The 20824-nt window shown below is 41.0% G+C and overlaps 1 protein-coding gene across 14 annotated transcripts in view; it reads left to right on the top strand.

Moving 5' to 3' along the window:
- Nucleotides 1-15783, top strand: part of LRRC8B (leucine rich repeat containing 8 VRAC subunit B) — a 66458-nt gene extending 50675 nt beyond the window's left edge. For all 14 annotated transcript variants that reach the window (XM_057713690.1, XM_057713577.1, XM_057713674.1 and 11 more), the window contains 2 exons: nt 1411-3575; nt 10933-15783. In XM_057713690.1, the coding sequence (XP_057569673.1) occupies nt 1437-3575; nt 10933-11205 (2412 nt within the window). In that variant the 5' untranslated portion in view covers nt 1411-1436 and the 3' untranslated portion in view covers nt 11206-15783. The remainder of the gene's footprint in view (nt 1-1410; nt 3576-10932) is intronic.
- Nucleotides 15784-20824: the final 5041 nt, after the last annotated feature.

The following is a 20824-nucleotide window of genomic DNA, read 5'->3' as shown; positions in this document are numbered from 1 at the left end:
CACTAAACTAAAGGAGGGAAGCCCTGGAGAGTTATTTAATCAAGTCATAGGTCCTAAGAGGAAGTTGAATCCATATAGCATGATGACGGCCAAAGAGGATGCAGGTGGAAAGTGGTGCTCCAGGCTAGTAGTTAAAATCCAGGATCTTGGGATGCCCTAGCAAGGGGGAGAGCCAGAAGGTATAGGGTTCAGGGTCAGATGGTCAGGAATATGTCAGGGCTGACCAGCAAAAGAAAAGACACTCGTTCATAGGTACCAGAGCCTCTGTAATGGGATTCTAGGGTTCAAGGCAGGATACCAGTCCCTTGAAGGAAGAGAAATGAGTGCAAAAAAGTTTTTCTTGAGGATGCTACCCGTACTAGGGTATCTAGAGAGAGAAATTCAGACACAGGAAAGATGATAAGACTTAAGACTCAAAAAAGTGCAAGAGAAGTCTGTCGATGAAGGTTTTACTCTGTACCATCTTATAGGTGGTCTGGATTTTACTAGTTAACAATTTTTTAAATGATTTATGTAAGGCAGAACACTACATAAATCATTTCTGTAAGGAGCATTGTCTGAATACTTTAAATATGAAAATGCAAAATCCACCTTGCTTTTCTGAAGGCAAAAATAATAATAGCATATGCCCTTAATCATTTATACTGTTAGTACTTTGCCATCAAAATGTTAAACATGAGAGAGAGTCCCCATGGTAGGGTGTTAGAACTGGGGCTTTCTTCCCCATCCATTTTTTAAGCCACTACCATTTTGTGTCAGCTTTTCAATATTCTAAGTTGGATATGAACTTCAGTTACAAAGCAAGAGCTTGGGAGAGAAGGAGATAATGTATTAAATCACAGTTTGTTCTGAACATAGAATTGGTAGATCCCTCTAATCCTAAGGGATAATTTTATAAAACAGTGCTTGCTGAAAGGAAGTTCCTTGTAGTGGTTGAAACACAACTCTTAGGCTGTAACCGACGCTCCAGACTTGGTAGTGGGATGTGTAGAAGAGCTTATTTAGACCGTTTGGAAGGTACAAAATGTGGCTGTTAGAAATTAGTAGCATAAGAACAGGTTTTCCTAACGTTGATTGAAAAAAACTCAGCTTCTGGTTTTGAATAGCTTAGCATGAAGTGGTGATGCAGGAGGAAACTAGATAGTTGCTTCACGTCCTGCCCCAAAAACCTTTACAGATCCAGTCTGGCTGTCACCAAATGGTCTCTCGCCTAAGGGACTTTATAGTGCTCAGTTGGTATAGCCTAAGGTTTCTAATGAAACCAGGAGACTTTGATACCTTTTGATCGTCAGCCCTGCCTCCCGGGTTTTGCCCCTGAGCTAAATCCTACTTGGATAGGTACAAGCATTAGAGTTTAAGCTTATTTGGGGTACTTGCTTCAGTGGTTTTTCTTTTATTTTCCTCATCCAGTTTCTGTCCTCCTACAAGGGAAAGTCATGATTACACTAACAGAGCTAAAATGTTTAGCAGACGCCCAGTCATCTTATCACATCCTAAAACCCTGGTGGGACGTCTTTTGGTATTACATCACCCTGATCATGCTGCTGGTGGCCGTGCTGGCTGGAGCCCTCCAGCTCACACAGAGCAGGGTTCTGTGCTGTCTTCCATGTAAGGTGGAATTTGACAATCACTGCGCCGTGCCTTGGGACATCCTGAAAGCCAGCGTGAACACGTCCTCCGATCCCGGGATGCCACTGCCTCTCCCCCTCAGAATCCAGAATGACCTCCACCGACAGCAGTACTCCTACATCGACGCCGTCTGTTACGAGAAGCAGCTCCACTGGTTCGCAAAGTTCTTCCCCTACCTGGTGCTCTTGCACACGCTCATCTTTGCAGCCTGCAGCAACTTTTGGCTTCATTACCCCAGTACCAGTTCCAGGCTCGAGCATTTTGTGGCCATCCTTCACAAGTGCTTCGATTCTCCGTGGACCACCCGAGCTCTGTCAGAGACAGTGGCCGAGCAGTCAGTGAGGCCCCTGACACTCTCCAAGTCCAAGGTCTTGCTTTCGTCCTCAGGGTGCTCAGCCGATGTTGATTCCAACAAGCAGTCATTGCCCTACCCACAGCCAGGCTTAGAGTCAGCTGGCATAGAAAGCCCGACTTCTAGCGTCCTGGACAAGAAGGAGGGCGAACAGGCCAAAGCCATCTTTGAAAAAGTGAAAAGGTTCCGCATGCACGTGGAGCAGAAGGACATCATTTATAGAGTGTATCTGAAGCAGATAATAGTCAAAGTCATTTTGTTTGTCCTCATCATAACTTACGTTCCGTATTTTTTAACCTACATCACCCTTGAAATTGACTGTTCAGTGGATGTGCAGGCTTTTACCGGATACAAGCGCTACCAGTGTGTCTACTCCTTGGCAGAAATCTTTAAGGTCCTGGCTTCATTTTACGTCATCTTGGTTATACTGTATGGTCTTACCTCCTCCTACAGCTTGTGGTGGATGCTACGGAGTTCTCTGAAGCAATATTCCTTTGAGGCTCTGAGAGAAAAAAGCAACTACAGCGACATCCCGGATGTCAAGAATGACTTTGCCTTCATCCTCCATCTGGCCGATCAGTATGATCCTCTTTACTCCAAACGCTTCTCCATCTTCCTGTCGGAGGTCAGTGAGAACAAGCTGAAACAGATCAACCTCAACAACGAATGGACGGTCGAGAAACTGAAGAGCAAGCTTGTGAAAAATTCCCAGGACAAAATAGAACTGCATCTTTTCATGCTAAACGGTCTTCCAGACAATGTCTTTGAGCTGACAGAAATCGAAGTGCTAAGCCTGGAGCTGATCCCTGAGGTGAAGCTGCCTTCTGCAGTCTCTCAGCTGGTCAACCTCAAGGAGCTCCACGTGTACCATTCGTCTCTGGTGGTCGACCATCCCGCCCTGGCCTTTCTAGAGGAGAATTTAAAAATCCTCCGTCTGAAATTTACTGAAATGGGGAAAATTCCACGCTGGGTATTTCACCTGAAGAATCTCAAGGAACTTTACCTGTCAGGCTGTGTTCTGCCTGAGCAGGTGAGTACCATGCAGTTGGAGGGCTTTCAGGACTTGAAAAACCTGAGGACCCTCTACTTGAAGAGCAGCCTCTCCCGGATCCCACAGGTCATTACAGACCTCCTGCCTTCGCTGCAGAAGTTGTCCCTCGATAACGAGGGGAGCAAGCTGGTTGTATTAAACAACTTGAAAAAGATGGTCAATCTGAAAAGCCTGGAGCTGATCAGCTGCGACCTGGAACGTATTCCACACTCCATTTTCAGCCTGAACAACTTGCATGAGTTAAACCTCAAAGAAAATAACCTTAAAACTGTGGAAGAGATCATTAGCTTTCAGCATCTCCAGAATCTTTCCTGCTTAAAGTTATGGCACAATAACATCGCTTATATTCCAGCCCAGATTGGGGCATTATCTAATCTAGAGCAGCTCTCTTTGGACCATAATAACATTGAGAATCTGCCCCTGCAGCTGTTCCTATGCACCAAACTACATTATTTGGATCTAAGCTATAACCACCTGACCTTCATTCCAGAAGAAATCCAGTATCTGAGTAATTTGCAGTACTTTGCTGTGACCAACAACAACGTAAGTAAATCCATTCTGCCCTTTATTTGGCCAGTCGTTTGAGCATCTGTGGTAGCAATGTGTGATGTAGGTAGAGACAGTGGACTTTAAGTCATACTAAACATTCTGAGCTTGGCATGACTACTGCTTCCTAGACATGTGACTACAGATGAATTATCAAAATACTGAGCATCAGTTTTTAATATAACTTACAAGTTGTCATGGAGATTTTATGAAAAAATATATAAGCATTTGGCACAGTTTTGCAGCATGTAATAAGTGCTCAAGAAATATTCTCTTTCCCTTTTTACATAAACATTACAGTTGAAGTATTTTAAACTAATTAATTAGTTATGGCAGTCTTACTTTCATTTTGAAAAAGTGTTAAGGATTTAGAAAATTTCATAAAACTTTTCAGCTTTCCAGATCTGTCATAGGAGAACTTTTTGTTAAAAATACTGCAATCATGAATTATTCATAAGTCCTTTTTGTGATACAGTAAGAAAGACTTGAAATCTCCATGCATGTCTAAGAAGACAATTCAAAATGAAAGGCCTGGTTCTATAATGCAACACTAGGGCTTCTTAGAAGCTTTTTCCAGCATCCATGCTTTAAAAATGAACCATAATTTGCAACAGGAACGCCAAGTTAAGGAAAACTTAACTTTGCTGAAACAAGAAAAAACAAAATAAATGAGTAGTTTCCTAGGTTAAAATGTGAAGGAGGAGGCAAAAGACAAAAAATCATGCTGGCTGAAAGGGCAAGAGAGTGATCGTAATATCCATACGGGAAGAAGAAAAAAACCCATAAGAAATCAGGTCTGCCAAAAGGTGAAAGTGATCCTCCTCTAGTTAAATATGAAAACTGTTTTCTTCTGCCCTACTCAGAAAGGTATTATCTCTTAGACTTTTTATAATTCACATTTTATGCTAAATAGAGCTACAAGCATGATGTTGGCTAATAAACATTAATCACCAGACAGTATTTTCAGAAACCATGGATTGTTGGGAAGATACCAGAGAGTTGGGGAATGAGGCAGAATATACGATGACTTTTAGAACTCTATGACTTTACTCATATGTAAAAGGATAGACCCCATTATAAGATAAACAAAAAATCTTCACGTCTTAAAGGATTGTGAGGTTTCAAACCTCCTTTAAGATTGATCTAGATTAGCAGTGTGCCTCAGAATTACCTGAAGGGCTTGTTAAAACACAGATTGCTGGGCCCCACTCCCAGGGTTTCTGGTTCAGTAAGTAGGTCTGGTGTAGAATCCAAGAGTTTGCAGTTCTGAAAACTTCACATGAAGCTGGTGCTGCTGGTCTGGTGACCGTACTTGGAAAACTACAGGTCTAAAGATTTATCATTAGGGTCACTAAAAATGCAGTTGATTGATATTAGTATTTTGGTCACACTTTTCCCATTGTTAAAGTTATAATAAAAGGTGTAAATAATTCTTTCGAAAGGCATCAGTTTCACCAAGTTGTTGTACAGTTAAATTACTCTTTGAGTTTTTGAAAGTCACAGCTGATTAAATTGTCAGCTGGCTGTGAATTATCTGAATGTATAAGTGGGTTAATGGTTTTTTCTAGTTTAACGTAATGAAACTTTAAGACCGTTGGTGCTTTTGACACCAAGTTTATTGATTTCTTGATTGTGGCTGAAAGAGAGACTAGGTGTTAGTATCAGACATATTCTGTCTTGAATAAGGGAGGGTACTTGGTAGCATATGAAAAGTCTTATGCTGAAGATAGTTTATGGCCAAAGTACAGTGGTGTCTTTGGCTGTGTGGTCTCAGACATCTGATAGCCAGCAGTGGTGGAGCATCCTCAGAGCCATACTGATGACCTTGGCACCTTTGAATGGGTGAGGAACACTCTCCTCAGACTGTGAAGAGACTTACCTACTTAGGATATGGAGAAACTGGAATTCAGAAGACAGCAACCAGAGAGATGTAAAGTTCCTCTCTGAAGGGACAGTGTAGCCTAATGATGGGAAGTATTGTGGAGCAAAGGGAGAGAGAATAGTCCACAATATTAATCTTCAAATATTTGGAAGACCTTACATAGGAAAGAAAGCTTATTGGGAGTAGCTGTAAGTATTAGAGCTTGGACAAGCAGGAGAAGATGTCTCATCTTTCCCAAGAAAGCTGTTCAGAGACTGAGTGAACATTTGAGAAGGGACACATGATTTACTTATTAATAAAACTGTCCAGATATAAGTTGTCAACCGCTTGGTAGGAATATTGTTAAAGGGAATTGAAGATTCATATTTCATGTAAGGATTTGACTAATTTCAAGGTTCTTTCTTGAAACCTTAAGATTCTCATGATTCTATGAAGCAGACCAAAATATTTATAAAAATTAGAAAATAGAACAAACCTGCTGCATGAATATTTAGATGTGCATATACTCAGAAACGTACGTTGATTCCTCCATTTGGAATAGAGGTTGGTAAAGATTCCTGAAAGAACAGGTCTTTTTTTGAAGACTTGGGCCGTGGGTCAGGTTTATAGATGGAGGCAACAAATAGTGATTCTGCGGTTAAGCAGAAAAGACATTTATTGAAAGGATGTCATGTATCTCATATTATCACTGAAAAGGCTGCAGAATCAAGCTTGGAAAACAGTCAAGCACAAAGTTAGATAGCAAAACAAAACAAAACCATAGCCAAAATCATAGTACAAACGTAAAATGAAGAGGATACCCTGACACTGACCATACCCGCACTGGACACCAATGCTGCCATGAAAGCCGTGCTGCTGCTGCTACGACGGCCCTTGCCTCCCACAGAATCAGTGCCTCCTGCTTTCTTCTTCTTTGTGACGTGAGGCCCTCATCTGAGCACCTGATGGAGCTCACGCATGTTCACACTCGAGCTGTAAGGTATCTGGGAACACGAGGATCTGGTGTGGTCAGTTCCTTTAGTTGGAATTGGGCCCTGCTTCCCACCAAGAGTCCCACCAAGGTAAGGAAGGGAGTTCTCAGGACATAGGAGATGTGGGGCAGCCCCCTAGATGACAGACATTCACTGAGAGAGCACTCCAGAGTGTACTCCATTGGATAGTAATAGGTCTTATGACAAAAAACAGTAAACATTTTTTAGCATATTTTTGCTGCAGGATTCCTCAGAGCCTTTACCATGTGAACATACATCGCACTTCTCCAAGAGGGACATATGGTGTGCAGCGTTTGCCACACGTATTTGAGCAAGGCGTTCTTTTTCATGGTAACTCTTGAGTGTTCCTGAGAACAGTGATTGGGGAGATGTGAAAGGATAGAGGTCATGCCCAGATGTAATAAGAGATGAGAGCCTTTCGAAGGTGGCTCAGCACAGAGAGTGCCTTGAATGCTGCCAGTCTAGTTCAAGTCGGAGTCATTGGATAGTAGCTGAGGTGAGGCTTGAGCCTGAAAGTGCTAGTTAGCCTGAATTGGTACTTTCAAAGGAGGCTCTGGTTGTAGCACACACAAGGGTTGGGAGAGGACAGTCAAGAAATAAAATTCCATGGAAAGGTTTAATCAGTTATGATTCACAAGTAGGAGTATAGATTAAAAAGAGACATATCTGAAAGGGTGTGGGTCATTGGTCCTGAAGTGAGCAAACTACAGCCTGGGAGCCAGTTCCACTCACAGCCTGACCTAAGAATGGTTCTTAAATTTTGAATGGTTGGGGGGAAAAAGATCAGAAGAATAATATTTCATCACATATGAAAATTACATGAAATTCAACTTTGTGTCCATGAATAAATTCCGTTGTTCTCCTTAGTGGTCCTGTATTACAAAAAAAATGTACTCAATTGTTGTTATATTTTTAATTACATCACTTAAAACTGTATGAAATTTTTTTCTCTCCTGTTATCTTAAGTACTTACATAATGTTTTCAGTTTTGCCACTTGTCCTGCAAAACATGTTTAGTATCTTGCTCCTTTAGAGAAAAATTTTGCTAACCTCTGTTCTAGTCCGCTGCCCTCACTTTACTGATACTGAAACTGAGGCTCAGAGCAATTTGCCTGAGGTCCAGAGCTTCCCAGTGATGGATCTGGGATGGTCCAGAGCTTCCCAGTGATGGATCTGGGATGGAACGCATGTTCCAGCTCCTGCTCTAGCGCTCTTTCTCCTACAGCTCAGATGCATTGGTCCAAATGATGTCCCATGGGAAGCAGTGGTGTGTGTGGATGATGGGAGATGAAGAGGCAGCATCCAGCTCTACCCAGTGCCAAGGCGTAATTGGATTATGATGGTGTTGAATGTGACAGAGAAGCATAGGAAAGGGGGAGGATTTAATAACTTGGCTCAAATCTTAAAAACCACTCCAGTTTATACCTAGGTTTTCCAATTTCTCCATTTCTGCATTTAATGCATGTCTTTTATTAACTCAAAAACTTTAGCCAGAAGGTGAAGAATGTGGAAATTCCTTCTGAAGATCATTTATGTGGCAGTGCTCCTTGTTGGTTTTGACATTACCACTTAGATATGGAAATATTCAGCTTTGCTTCTTGTAATGATTGGATTTTATAGATTTAGGTTGGCATGTTCCGAGATAGCATGTGTCAATGGCCAGAAAAATAGGAGATCTGACATTGAGAAGAATTCTGAAGTGAGGTCCCAGCCCCTGGGAAACAGTGGAATGTTTAATTATCAATGTCAGCCATGAATATAGGAAGAGAAGCATCCTTCCGTGGATGTTCTGGGGGCTTCAGTACATTTTGTTGTGCTGTCTGTAAAGTTTGTCATCTGATAGTCTGTAAACATTTCTTTTGATTTTTAAGAAGAAATCAGTGGTCCACTGCGGAAATTTTTTCCTTTCTGGTTCATGTATTATATGGCCTAAGAAAGAGCATGCTAAATAAATTCAGTATAAATAAATGCTATCTAAACATTTTTAAAAAATTTATTGGCTCAGGCAGAATTTGTAAGTAGGTGTTTCAAGATGAAACTGCTGCCTTGAGGGAAAGTCTTGAGTCTCTAACACAGCTCCCCAGCCTCTTTTAGCAAAATTGAATCCCAGTACGTGAGTTAAGGCCCTGTGCTTGAGCTGGTGCTGATGCTGAGAGAAAGCCTCTGAGACAGACACTTAGTACTCAGGAAATGTACCGCTAGCCAGACAGGGACACAACGGAGGGGCCAACCTCAGAGGCGCACTCTCGTCGCCTGGTGAAACCGCTCACCTGTAATGAGGGCTGAGAAGAAGCTAAAATCACAAATTCAGAGATCTGAAAGAAGATGGGTGAGACGTGGTAGTGTGGACAGCCAGACAGAAGGAGAATGAGGACAGTGGCTTTAGAGTCTTCGCCCAATAGGAAATCAGTGCAATCCAGCGAGGCAATGGCTGGGCTCTGGAAGCTGACTGAAGAAGGGAGATTGGGGTTCCGTGGTGCAGCCCTGGGTGAGGCACTCTTCTTCGTAGCAGCCATTGCAGACTAATGATTTCTATAATTGTTTAATATTTCTCTCCCCCATTAGACCAGTGCTTCTCAAATGGGGGCAATTTTACCCTGCAGATGACATTTGTCTAGAGACATTTTTCGCTGTCACAACTAGAGAGGGGAGTGGCACTGGCATCTAGTAGGTAGAGGCCAGGGATGCTGCTAAACGTTGTACAATGCACAGGGCACCCCCACAAAAAGAATTATCCCACTCCAAATGTCAACAGTGCCAAGGCTGATGAGAGACCCTGCATGGATCTGAAAGACCCATCTGTCTTGCTCAGCACTTTATCCCCAGCATCTAGCTGGGACGTTGGCACAAAAAGAGGCTCTCAGCAGGCACTCACTGAATAGAGGTGAGCCAAGTCTTCCCTCTTTTCAACCTGTTGGCCTGAGTCATTCCTTTTGCACCAATAGGCACTCTCAACCCTGAGCACATTGCACAGGACTGATCATTTCCTCTACTTGTACGTCACTGACGCTACTTCTGAGCTGCAGATAGTCTCTGATCAGAAGGAGGTTACGTTTCTTCTGTCTCTCATCTCTCTGCCATACTGAAATCGACATATCTGTGGTTTTGCGTCTGTATTCTTAAGAAGGAATGAAATTAAAGGGTAGATGTTTTCCTTTGCTTATTCCTAGTATTTTGGTGTAGAATGATGAGCTATATTGCATGGCTGTCTTAGCAACAGTGATCATTAGATTTATTTTCAAGGATAGCCAATACTGGGTGTATATGTGGGTGATAGAGGAGAAGGCAGTTTCCAACATAATGAGCATTTTTTAATGCAATTTGACCATTTTTTTATGTTGTATAGGGAATGTTTATCCTTTTGAAGAGACAGTTCTGGAAGGCCCTGGAAGTTCCAGCAGAGAACTGGCCAAGTGGGGCTACACTAGCCCATCAAGGGAGCAAGCAGACTGAACTCTGGAGTGCCCCTTTCATCCTTGTTTCTAACAAAGTCACTTCCTGAACAAAGGAGCCTACATTGTTTCATAGCTGCAAAGATGCCTGGTCCAGGCCTATTTAATATGTGGAGCTTCAGAGGATGGGATGTGTGCAGCCCAGCTCTGCCTGGAGCAAACTTGCCCCTTAGTGCAGGATGAGAATGAGGACATTGAGTGTGCTCAGCCCTTCTCTGGGTGTCTTTCCCTAATAAACCCTATTTCATATACACACTGTGGCTCCCTTAGAAACTCATATGCAACCTTCCCACGAAATAGGGGAGAAGTTCAGTTGAGCAGCTCTAGGAGTTGACCTAATTGCAGGCTATTTATCATATTTTAAATGATTTCTCTGTGTCATATGATTAATCGAAACTCTCAGGGAGCAGGAAGAAGAGTAAATACTTATGGGTATGTGTGTAGAGGGGAATGAAGTATACATGACAGATTATCATATCTTCTTGTCTCTGCTTCTGTCAACTTTTTTTTAACAGAATGAAGTTTTCAGTCTATGCTGTGAAACCCTAAGAAATAGCCTTGTATCTGTTCTCAGGATGTTTTTGAGGGTATAGCTCATTACCTCACACAGTAAACTTGTTATGAGGACTCTTGAGATCAGTTGATTTCTGATCTAGTACTCAAGAATAGCTATGCTTCTCCTGAGTTACTGGTTTGTTTTTTATCTTAGAGACAATGAGTATATAACTGACTAGGTTTCCTTTGAGAATTGAGAATTGCTTGTTAGAATGTTTAGAGCCAAATCTTTTGCCCACCCATACCTAGCAGGTGTTTAGAGGTTCATGGTGGCCTCAATCCTGACTCCATGTCAGGATGTCCTTATTTTTCTTTTATCTTTACCATCTACTTCAAATATATCATCATCATTATATGTACCCTGTAAAATGTCTAGAAATGTTTTGGGGGAAAGGTAGGGGTATAGATAAATACATGTATTATGGTAGGCCATCAAAAACCAGTTTTACTGGCTTCTTTTTTTCCCTTTCCAGATTGAGATGCTACCAGATGGGCTGTTTCAGTGCAAAAAGCTGCAGTGTTTACTTTTGGGGAAAAATAGCCTGATGAGCTTGTCCCCTCATGTGGGTGAGCTGTCGAACCTTACTCATCTGGAGCTCATTGGTAATTACCTGGAAACACTTCCTCCTGAACTGGAAGGATGTCAGTCCCTAAAACGGAGCTGTCTGATTGTCGAGGAGAATTTGCTCAATACTCTTCCTCCCCCTGTAACAGAACGTTTACAGACATGCTTAGATAAATGTTGACCTAAAGAGGAAAATAATTTTTTAAAGTACGCTCCAGGGCTTTAAATGAGAACTAAGTTATAAAGATGAACAATGGATAATTATGACTAACTATAACCAAATGTCTTATTAAAGCAACTCAGTGTCTACCCCTAAATTAAACAGGTAAAAAGTATTAACACTGAACTAAGGTTTGTGAATAATTGATCTTTAACTTATGGAAATATAAGAAGTACACTTGGAGAGTGGAATGGAGACATGAAATGATTGAATCTCTACATTGCGGTTTTTATCTTGAAGATGAGATATTGCTTATTTGCGTACTTGTTTTAATTGACTTCCCATTTTGATATTTATCACCTAGACCATAAACTCATCAACGTAAATTCCCTTGATGTACACTGAGCACTGTCTTTGATTTATGGTCTGGAATATGTTTAGGCAGGGTGCATTGCGCTTGGCAGAATTCCTTCTGGCTTAATTTTTATTTTCTGTCCCAGCTTGTTTGAGTCTTGCTTCATCTGATTTTCTCTCAACAACGATGATGAACCCTGAGAAAGTGCCTGCCTTTGGCCTTCGCATAGTACAGGAGCAGGGGTACTTAGGACACGTCACCCTTGGGGCATCCTAAAAATTAATGTATCCTCTGAAGTTTCTTCTTGTATATCATCAAAGCATTTTTTATTTGCTAATTTTTATATTAAATGTAAAACAAATATTTTCTATTGTATAATTTGGATTCAAAATCTGTGAGAGTAATTTTTGTAAGGTACAGAGAACACATCCTTTTCTTTCAGAATTTACTATTAATGTACTTGGTTTGGGCTGCTTACGATTCTCATATTTGTGTGCATTCTGCTCGAAAATGTTTTTGTACCCTGCAATTCATTTCTTTTGGATAACAAAAGCCTTGTGTTTCATGCCCTAAAATATTTGGGGGGTTTCCTTCTAAGAGGATGGACACATCATCTACCTCTCTTCCCTAGTTGCTGTGCTGTTGTACGGGTAAAATTCTTAATTACTTCAAAAACTGTGATGGAGGGGAGAGGTACAGATTTGGATCTTTAAAACTAATTTTAAAACACTCTGTAGAAATTAAGTAAGAGTTAAGCAAAATACTTTCTTCTCCATCTGCACGATCTCTAGATAGGATTATAATGTAAAACACTCAGCCTCTATTTAGTGTTTAAGATGAGTTCTCAAAGCTCACAAAGACATAGATCTAGTTAACTGAAATTCATCTCATGCTTTTGTCTAGCTTTTCTGGAACACATTTTGCTCATTTTTATAAAGAGCTTTGTGTTTAGCATTTTATTATCGTACATATTGTAAAGTGAATAAAATCGACTGACTCATTTTGGGGAAATGTACATTTTCAATGTGTTTTTCTCTAATGGGTCTAGCTATTGCGATGCCATCTCATTTTGGGTGTAGCTATGAAGTAATCTATTAACTGCACCTAGGCAAAACTGGAAAACACTATGGGTAAAGAGTACTGTAAGCATGAAATTGTGATGTATGGTATGTTTTTTCTTGCTTTGTCCCTTCCAGAAAGATGAAAGTGAGTCTTTAAATTATGGCAAAGTGTAGCTTCCTTCACCTGCCACACACCCCTGGACTAACATTCAGAGAAAAGAGTTGTTCACATCAAATGAAATTTGAGTAATAGATATAAAAAATATAAAACATCAAAAGCTGCCTAAAGCACTATTGTTTATTCTGAATGAGAAAGAACAGTGTAAAAATGCAATTCTTACCAAAACTTGCCTTTAGTCAGAACATTCAAGTTCTCAGGGAGCCAGGCATAACTGATGAAACTTTCTTCTAGGACTTCAGAAAACAGATTCTGACTATATCTAGGGTTTTGTATTATTATTTTCAGTCTTTTTAATGTTGAGTTCATTATCATTTTAATGTTTCACATCTGTGTTGCACAATGGAATTGTCATGTGTACCGATTCCAGAGTTGGATAGGATTATCTTATGTTTGGAACAAGAATATGATACATGGAAATGTGTTTAAATGTTTGAGGCCATATAAGTAGCCATAATGTGTATGAAAAATCCCACCCCCTTCTATAAAGAAGAGCTTTCAAAACAAATTTCAGATTTGCTACTATTCCCTCCACAAACTACAACTTCTCCCAGCTAAGCACCAGTTCTGTTCATCTGCAGAAGTTGCTAGCTAAACCGTCCTTATCACCTTTCTAAATTTCTGGAAGCAAGTTACTATCAAGATCAATAATGAGTTTTGTAAGCTGCTTTCCAAACACTAGGGTTTGGTTACTGGTGCAGACTCTGTTGTTCTTGATGCCATAGTTTTTAGGTTTACTTTTTTGTCTCAGTGCTGCACACCGATGTTTAGGTAGCTTTTGAAATGATGTAGCACTGATACCACCACCACTTAAAATACAAAACTGTGGTGTTTGATGCCACTACCTCCAACTGCAATGTTGGAGCAGATCTTCATTTTGGAAGAGGATATTAAATGAAGAAAATGAAGTTTATTCAATTATAATTTTGAGACTTTAGTTGACACTTGATTTCCAAAAATGTGTAGTGCATTTTCCAAGAAATAAATGTGGATGTTTTTCAGAACAAAGTTGAAGGCTTTTGCTAGCATTGATTCATTTTATTTACATACACACACATAGATACACAGTATTGAGTTTTCACACACACAGACACACACACCCCCCCCATGTATACAAAGTGTAATTTGTTAGTTTTGGACATGTTTAATATTTTCCAAAGTTGCAAGAGGTTGTAGGTTAATGCTAGGATATTGATTTGTTTTTATTCCTTACTCGTAATCATGGAGTGTTCTGTTCTCTTAGTTGTAATGTTAAAAGAAAACTAAATGCTCAGACTTGGTCAGCAACCTAAGTGGTTTTGAGCATTGCTGGTAAGGTGTAGTGTTCCTTCACTAATGCACATCAGGGTACATCTGTGTGGCACATAGGTACAGTGTTTTCATCCTTCATCCTCAGTCTTCATCCCCTCCCCCCCTCCCCAATATCACGTGTCTCACTGTCACTTAGTAAATGTTTGTGTTAAACAGGGTAAATAGAGATCCTCAAGGTCTCATCATTGTGGCATAGCTCTAATGTGTGTGCTTTGGGGAGCTGCAGTGAGTTATTTGCATAACATTATTGTTTGATAGTGAAAATATTTGTTTTTGTTCTTCAGGTGTGTCGATTCAAATTTTCTATGTTGAATTAAAATATTGCATAATATTGATGGGTTCAGAAACTATTAAAATAATCAAACAGTTATTCTGTGGATTTATAGCTTTATTTCCTTGTATTTTCAATCAAATGCTCTTTCCATCTTCACTATATTTTAGCATTGTCCCAACCACATAAGGCATTTTGTTTTCCTTCTCCATTCACCCACCTCCTTAAATTTATATAGTAACAAAATATATTTGTGCTAGAGAACTCACAATAATACTTGAGCATGTATTTATTTGGGGGAAAGCCAGAGCCTACAATTATGCCTAATAGAATAGTTCTACCTGACCCATCCCTGAAGTATGTAGAGTTGATTCAATGATCCCTCATCTGTACCAACAGCATGAGAATATAACTGTAAATCCACTTTCTTTTCAGGGACTGTATATTGCATGAGAATCTGTGTTTATTTCTTTCTGGAAACAAGAGGAAGGCTGGTGGGAGAGGGGAGGAGTTATTTTGCATACTGGTTTGAATTAGGAAGACATTATATACATGAAATGGCCTAAACTAATAACTGTTGCAGAATGCCCTGGATATAATTATTTCTTATCTTCAGCTGGATATAAAAACTGAAGCAGTGAAAAAGATGCAGTCCTGTCTATTTAATTGGTTTCTTCCTGTTTCTGGTCCATCACTCTACATCCACTGGGAACTATCTACTAAGTACCTTTGGTAATGGACTACATTATCTTCAACTTTATTTTTAGGTGAACAATTTCATCAACTCTAAAGCAAATAACATAGAATATATGAGCCAAAGTACTGAGTTAAGATGGCTTCTAGTTGATTTTAATTCATATTTAAATTTTGCATTTGACTTGTATAATACACTACTGCTGAGAAAAACAATTAGGAATGCTTCCTGCATGTTATATATTATCTCTAACAGAGATGGTACAATTTAAAAAATACAAAGGGGCATAGAATTAGAACGGATGTGTTTGTGCATATATGTGTTGTGTATAAACCTAAATATTTATACTTAAATATTTTTAAAACTCTTCAGATGTTTCACTCTCAGCAAAATAATGGGCCAGTCCTGAGGAGAGATGTTTTCTTTGGTTATCTAAACAGTGAAGGCTAGCATTTGTTTGGTTTTATTTTGTTTTGTTTTTCTGCCTTTGTCACATATTTTGAAACATGTACGTAATTGGTTTTTGTTTCCGCTAATGGATTACTAGAAAATGTAAGATTTTGTTTTAAGTTGAATGTTCTTGGCTCTCAGGTTTACCATGTAAATCTGCACTTTGGTGGTAAATCCATCTGCCTGAGATTCTGTAGTTTTTGGTAAACTTTACTGTTTTTAAAATAACTTTTGTGTAAAATAAAGATTCAATTTTTATAATAAATGGCAAATAAAAACAGATGCAGTGTTGGAAGAAGTCGACTGGACTGATTTTACCTGTGTGCACCTGTCAGTGCCCAAGTTCCAGAAGTGATTCCCTCCTCTTGCCAGAGTTCCCTGTGCATTTGTGCTATTATATTGTTCACCAAGTGATAGATTTTAGATTTACATATGAATCTCATAACAGTAGTATGAGTTTTCAAAGTATGCTACAAAGTCCACAAATTATCAAGGCCCTGAAAACTGTTAAACTGATCCTAGAATACACTGGGGGCGGGGAGGTATTGGGAGTATGGAAGCTGTCACTCTCCAAAGAAGTCCATCCATCCAATAGTGTTCATCCTTGGGGACTGATATTCACAAACCAGCCTGTCTCTCTCCCTCTCTTCTTCTTGGCTCCTGTTCCTCCATGTACTGTTAGTTTAGCACTAACATTGAATAGTGGACCAGAGAAATAAAAAGTAAAAAACAGCAAGAAATTTTGAGAAGGTTTAGTAAAGCGAGAAAAAAATTGAATTATCGAGTAACCTAGGCACATAATAGTTTGAACTTTCAGGTAGAAGACTTTCTCTCTCAACCACATACACACAGTTTCAGGAACACGTTAGAAAGCAGATACCAAGAACCTTTCTCTGCTGGAGGACAGAACTCGATATGGACTGAACCAGATTATGAAGGAAACCAGAAGGCCCTATTTTTCCCTGGAAATGCAAACTTCAAGCAAGGCTTTCCCTTACCTCTAAATGCCTTAGGAATGGGAATATGTTGAGGGAGTGGAGCCAGTGCTTGACCTGAGGCGTCCCTGCGAGGTGCTTTGGGCCGCTGGGTCCTGTGCTAATAACCCACAGGGCGGTCACCTGCCCCCAAGAGCAGGGTGACAAGGGGGGCTCTGCGTTCTAAAGCACTCCCTTCCACTTTGCAAAATCACATTCCAAGCATGCTGTGAAGGGGGCCTGGCTGTGCAGATAGAGGCTGTGTCGGTGCTGTTGAGGCCACAGTTTGATTCTTTGGAGCTGCAGCTCATGTTTGGGTTTCTGCCCTTTGTCTGGATTCTCTGAAATCCAGGTTCCCAGCTTGTTTACTGTGTCCTTCTCATCTCTGAGGTGCAGAGGAAAGCAGTTTATCCAAAGGCACAAAGCCAGGCCTTGACCTCAGCCCCGTATTTACAGAAGAATATCTATATGGCAAAGAAGGATCAGAAAAGTCATTTTTTGATATGCATAGTCTATTTTGGAAAATACAAGTCACTCTTCACCCTGTGCTGTCTCATCATGCTCTAGACGAGAGTTCTCAGACCTGCCTCCTGAATACCAATGACGTAGAACTGCCTGTGTGCTGCTAAGCAGCTTTTCAAATTACTTCTTATAACAAATACCTTAAATTTTGTGGGCCTTTTTACACAGGCCCATTGTTTGTTCCTGTAGGGCTCAGGCACATCATCTTTTACTCTCTGCCTCCCCCTGCTGCTGAGATGAGAATAAATCAGGTAGAAGCTTGCCCGTTTCCTTTTTCCTCCCCTTTTATTGTTCCTCCTTGCCCTGCGTTTATAAAATGCAACCCACCCCCACCGAGGTAAGATCTGGAGAATTCAGTGGCCCTCACTTAATCTCAGTGACTCCATCACAAACGCGGTGCACTTAGAAAGCCCCATGCAATGCCCAGCACCAGGACCAGGCTGGACACGTAGGTGCCCTGGGCAGGTAACAATCTGGCGGCCCTTTAAACATGCTTTGAATATTCATTCAATATGTATTTGGTAGAGATGGGGAAAACTGGCTTTCTGTTAGTAACAATCATGAACCTTTACGTCAGCTGTCTAATGATTTCCTTCTCCAAAAGCAAAACTCTCACAAGAGTGAGATAGAGCTTAAAGACGGTTAAGCCGAGAGACGGGGTGTGGGGGCTGTGGGGTTAAATGAGTCTTCATAGCATTTCTGTCAAATACCCGCCATAGACAGTCTCCTCTCCCAGGCCTCATGAGCAGGCCAGTCGGCTGCTGGGTCTCCCCTCTCTCGTTCTGCCTCAGAGCACCCTACTCTTTTGGCCCCAACTCTCTCCCTTCCCAGATCTCATGTTCTATGCGGTCCACTCCCTCGCTCGCTCGATCTCAGTCTGACTGGGCTGTTTAGTACTGTCCTAACCACATATTCCAAGCTTACATAAATCACCCTTTACTAAATCCCAACTTGAGAATATTAAATACTCATATCAAGGGAGATGCTTTAGTTTGTACTCATCAAAATAAATGGCTTTCAAATCACAATGTCCAGGGAAATGTGATCGTCAGCTGGCGAGGCCTGTTGCAACCTTAGGACCTGAGGCCAATGGGATTATAGTAGGGAAAGGATGTTTTCTCATGTACCTCAGGTTATGGTAAGCTTAGCAGAAGAGGAATAAGCCATTCGGACCATTGCGTATAACATGCTGAATAAAATCACAATGTATTTGAAAAAATAAACGTCTTTCAGTTATCAAGATTCTCCCTTCCTACAAGGTGATTTCCTGTCACCATTTTCAAATTCCAAATAATAGACTTTTTCACTGTGCTGAATAGAAGTAGGACCAATTTGCATTCCTTAGGCTGGTAACCTAACAAATGGCATGTGAAAACCTGAGTTAACTGGTCCCAGCCTATGACCAATTATTCCAGTAATATTTGGTGCTCCTCGAAAATTAGTATCCAGGCACATGTTTAAACACCGGGGGGACCAGATGCCACCTGTGTGAAGGGAGTTTCCTTCTCGTCTTTCCTTGAAGTGGATTAGGATTCACATCCTTGTCTTGTTGCCTCTATAGTATTTCATATAGAAACTATTCAGGCCATTATGGGGAGAGAAGAGCGGTTCTGTCACCCTTTTCATAATAGACTGAGCCAGTCTCAGGCAACAGCTCTGTGAAAAGGGAAATCCTGAAGAAGCAGCCAAGTGAAGGAGAACTGAGGAGAATTTCGCTGGACCTGTCATACCCAGGCAGAACAATACATCATGAACCTCATTAATGGCTTCAAACTGAGGAAAGATAAAAATCTAATCATTTCATCCCTGCTCCTTCAGCTTGGAGTCTGTCATCTCAGGGGAAACACCATATTAGGATACGACAGTAACATCCTTTACCTCCCGCCACTGGCCAGGTCCTCTGCAGGTTGTTCACGCTTGCTATCTCAGTGTGTCCAACAAGGTTTTATTTGGTGTGTTATTCTGACTTTACACATGAGAAAATAAATGAAAAAATGATAATTTTCTCAACGTCTCATGACTGTTCAGAAGCGGAATCCTATTTAACTACTACAGCTCTGCAAGGCTCTTTCTACAGAGGTTTAGGTAAACAGCACCCAAGGTCAGCACTTCACCCTCTTTCACACACCTGGGTGCTGGAAGACTCCCGGTGATCTGGTTTTCAGAGCTCACTGGCCTCCTGTCATCTTTACGCCCAGTGCTTCTTCCTGTTCCATATCTATCCTAGTTTGCCTTCTCCTGAGCCAACGAGTCACTTCCTAGCCATTTTATTTTTCCCCTTCATCTCCTAATGTAATTCTAGGATCATGGAAATTTCCAATTGGAAGAAACCACGGAGACTTTTCTGAAGAAGAAAGCCTAGGTGGCTTGTCCGAGATCACAACCCCTCAGACGTGCACCTAATCACAAACCCACTGTCTGAGGGAGGTGGCACCTAAGTCTGCATGCCCCCCTGTTGAGTGCTCTTTTCACTCTCTGGTCTGGCTCTCAGGAGAACAGGTAGTCTCTAAGCGAAGCCTAGTAGAAGAGCCAAGACTAGCACCCAGGCCTCCTCCCTAACTGCAGGCCCTGTGGCTTCTCTAACAAGCCGCATTCATTTTCGTTACGTCCTGCATCCTGATAATAACCCTTCCTGTGCACAGTGCAGTACTGGGCCCAAAGCACTTGAGGCTTCTTTCCCCATTCTTCTTCTTCCCTTACAAATAACTAGGCTGTGAAAGGAACCATCAGTAGTTACTGTTATTGAGAACTACTAAAGCATTTGCCATAACATCACACATGTTTAAAACGTGTTAAGACAGGCACTATCTCCATTTTATAGAAGAAAGAAATCGGTCCAGGATGGTTAAATGACATACTAGGTTGTATGTCAGATAATATAGCTAGGATGTGGCAGACTCAGTTTTGAACTCTGGGTTTTTGTATCATGCACACTGCCAAGGTCATATGACAAGGAAGTGACGGTGGTGTGACAATAGCCTAGGATTTCAACATCTAATCCAGTATTCTGTCTTTTAGACTGTGCAGACATTCTGGAAAAAGATTGATATGCATGCAGATATATACATATATACAAACACACAGTTTTAAACACCGTTTAGTATAAATATAACAATCTCATCCAAAGGACTAATGTAATTTTAAACTTTGTGGTTATTTTTGAAACTGCAGAGTTTTTATTTCAATGTCCTAACGTAAACTATGAGCACATGTGCTCTCATTAGAAGAACAGAGTGCCATTGAATTTCAGACCCTGGGGGAGACAACCAATGAAGACCTCATCCTGTTAAAAAGAGTGGTCAACATTTTGATTTTTGCTTCAAGGTACAAAGGGGGCTCCCAGACGGTTTGGGTTTTATACAGAATTTTAACTCCCTGAGAGTCTTGATTTATTATAGGGAAATGCTGGCAGACATTTTAGACTTGCAAAATGACTACTAATCTCAGTTCAGACTAAATTGGTTCTAAATTCGTTCTGCTGATGTAGACGTTTGGAGAGCGAGAAGGAGGGACGGGTGATGCTGTCCTTATTGAATTCCTGCTGCGCACCAGCTAGGAAGCTGTGTTCCTCCCTGGCTCTGCCTATCGGCTGAACACACTACTAAGCATGAAGAAAGCCTCACCTCAAGCTCTACGAACCTACTCCCTGGAGCACTGGTTCACTTGGCATCTCCCCTTGTTTTTTTCAAAACGCCTGCCCTTCAAGACAAGGGGCATATCAGACCCACTGTGAGCCGCCCAGATCAGCCGCCTCCAAGGCCCTTCACACAAGTGGGACTGCAGCTCTCACATGACTCTCCACCCCTTCCACTGAGCTCGGCTCA

Source organism: Hippopotamus amphibius, chromosome 1, assembly GCF_030028045.1.
Source record: "Hippopotamus amphibius kiboko isolate mHipAmp2 chromosome 1, mHipAmp2.hap2, whole genome shotgun sequence".
In the NCBI taxonomy this organism is placed as follows: domain Eukaryota; kingdom Metazoa; phylum Chordata; class Mammalia; order Artiodactyla; family Hippopotamidae; genus Hippopotamus; species Hippopotamus amphibius.
Note: the sequence above shows the minus strand (reverse complement) of the source record. Positions and strands in the feature narration are given on the sequence as shown.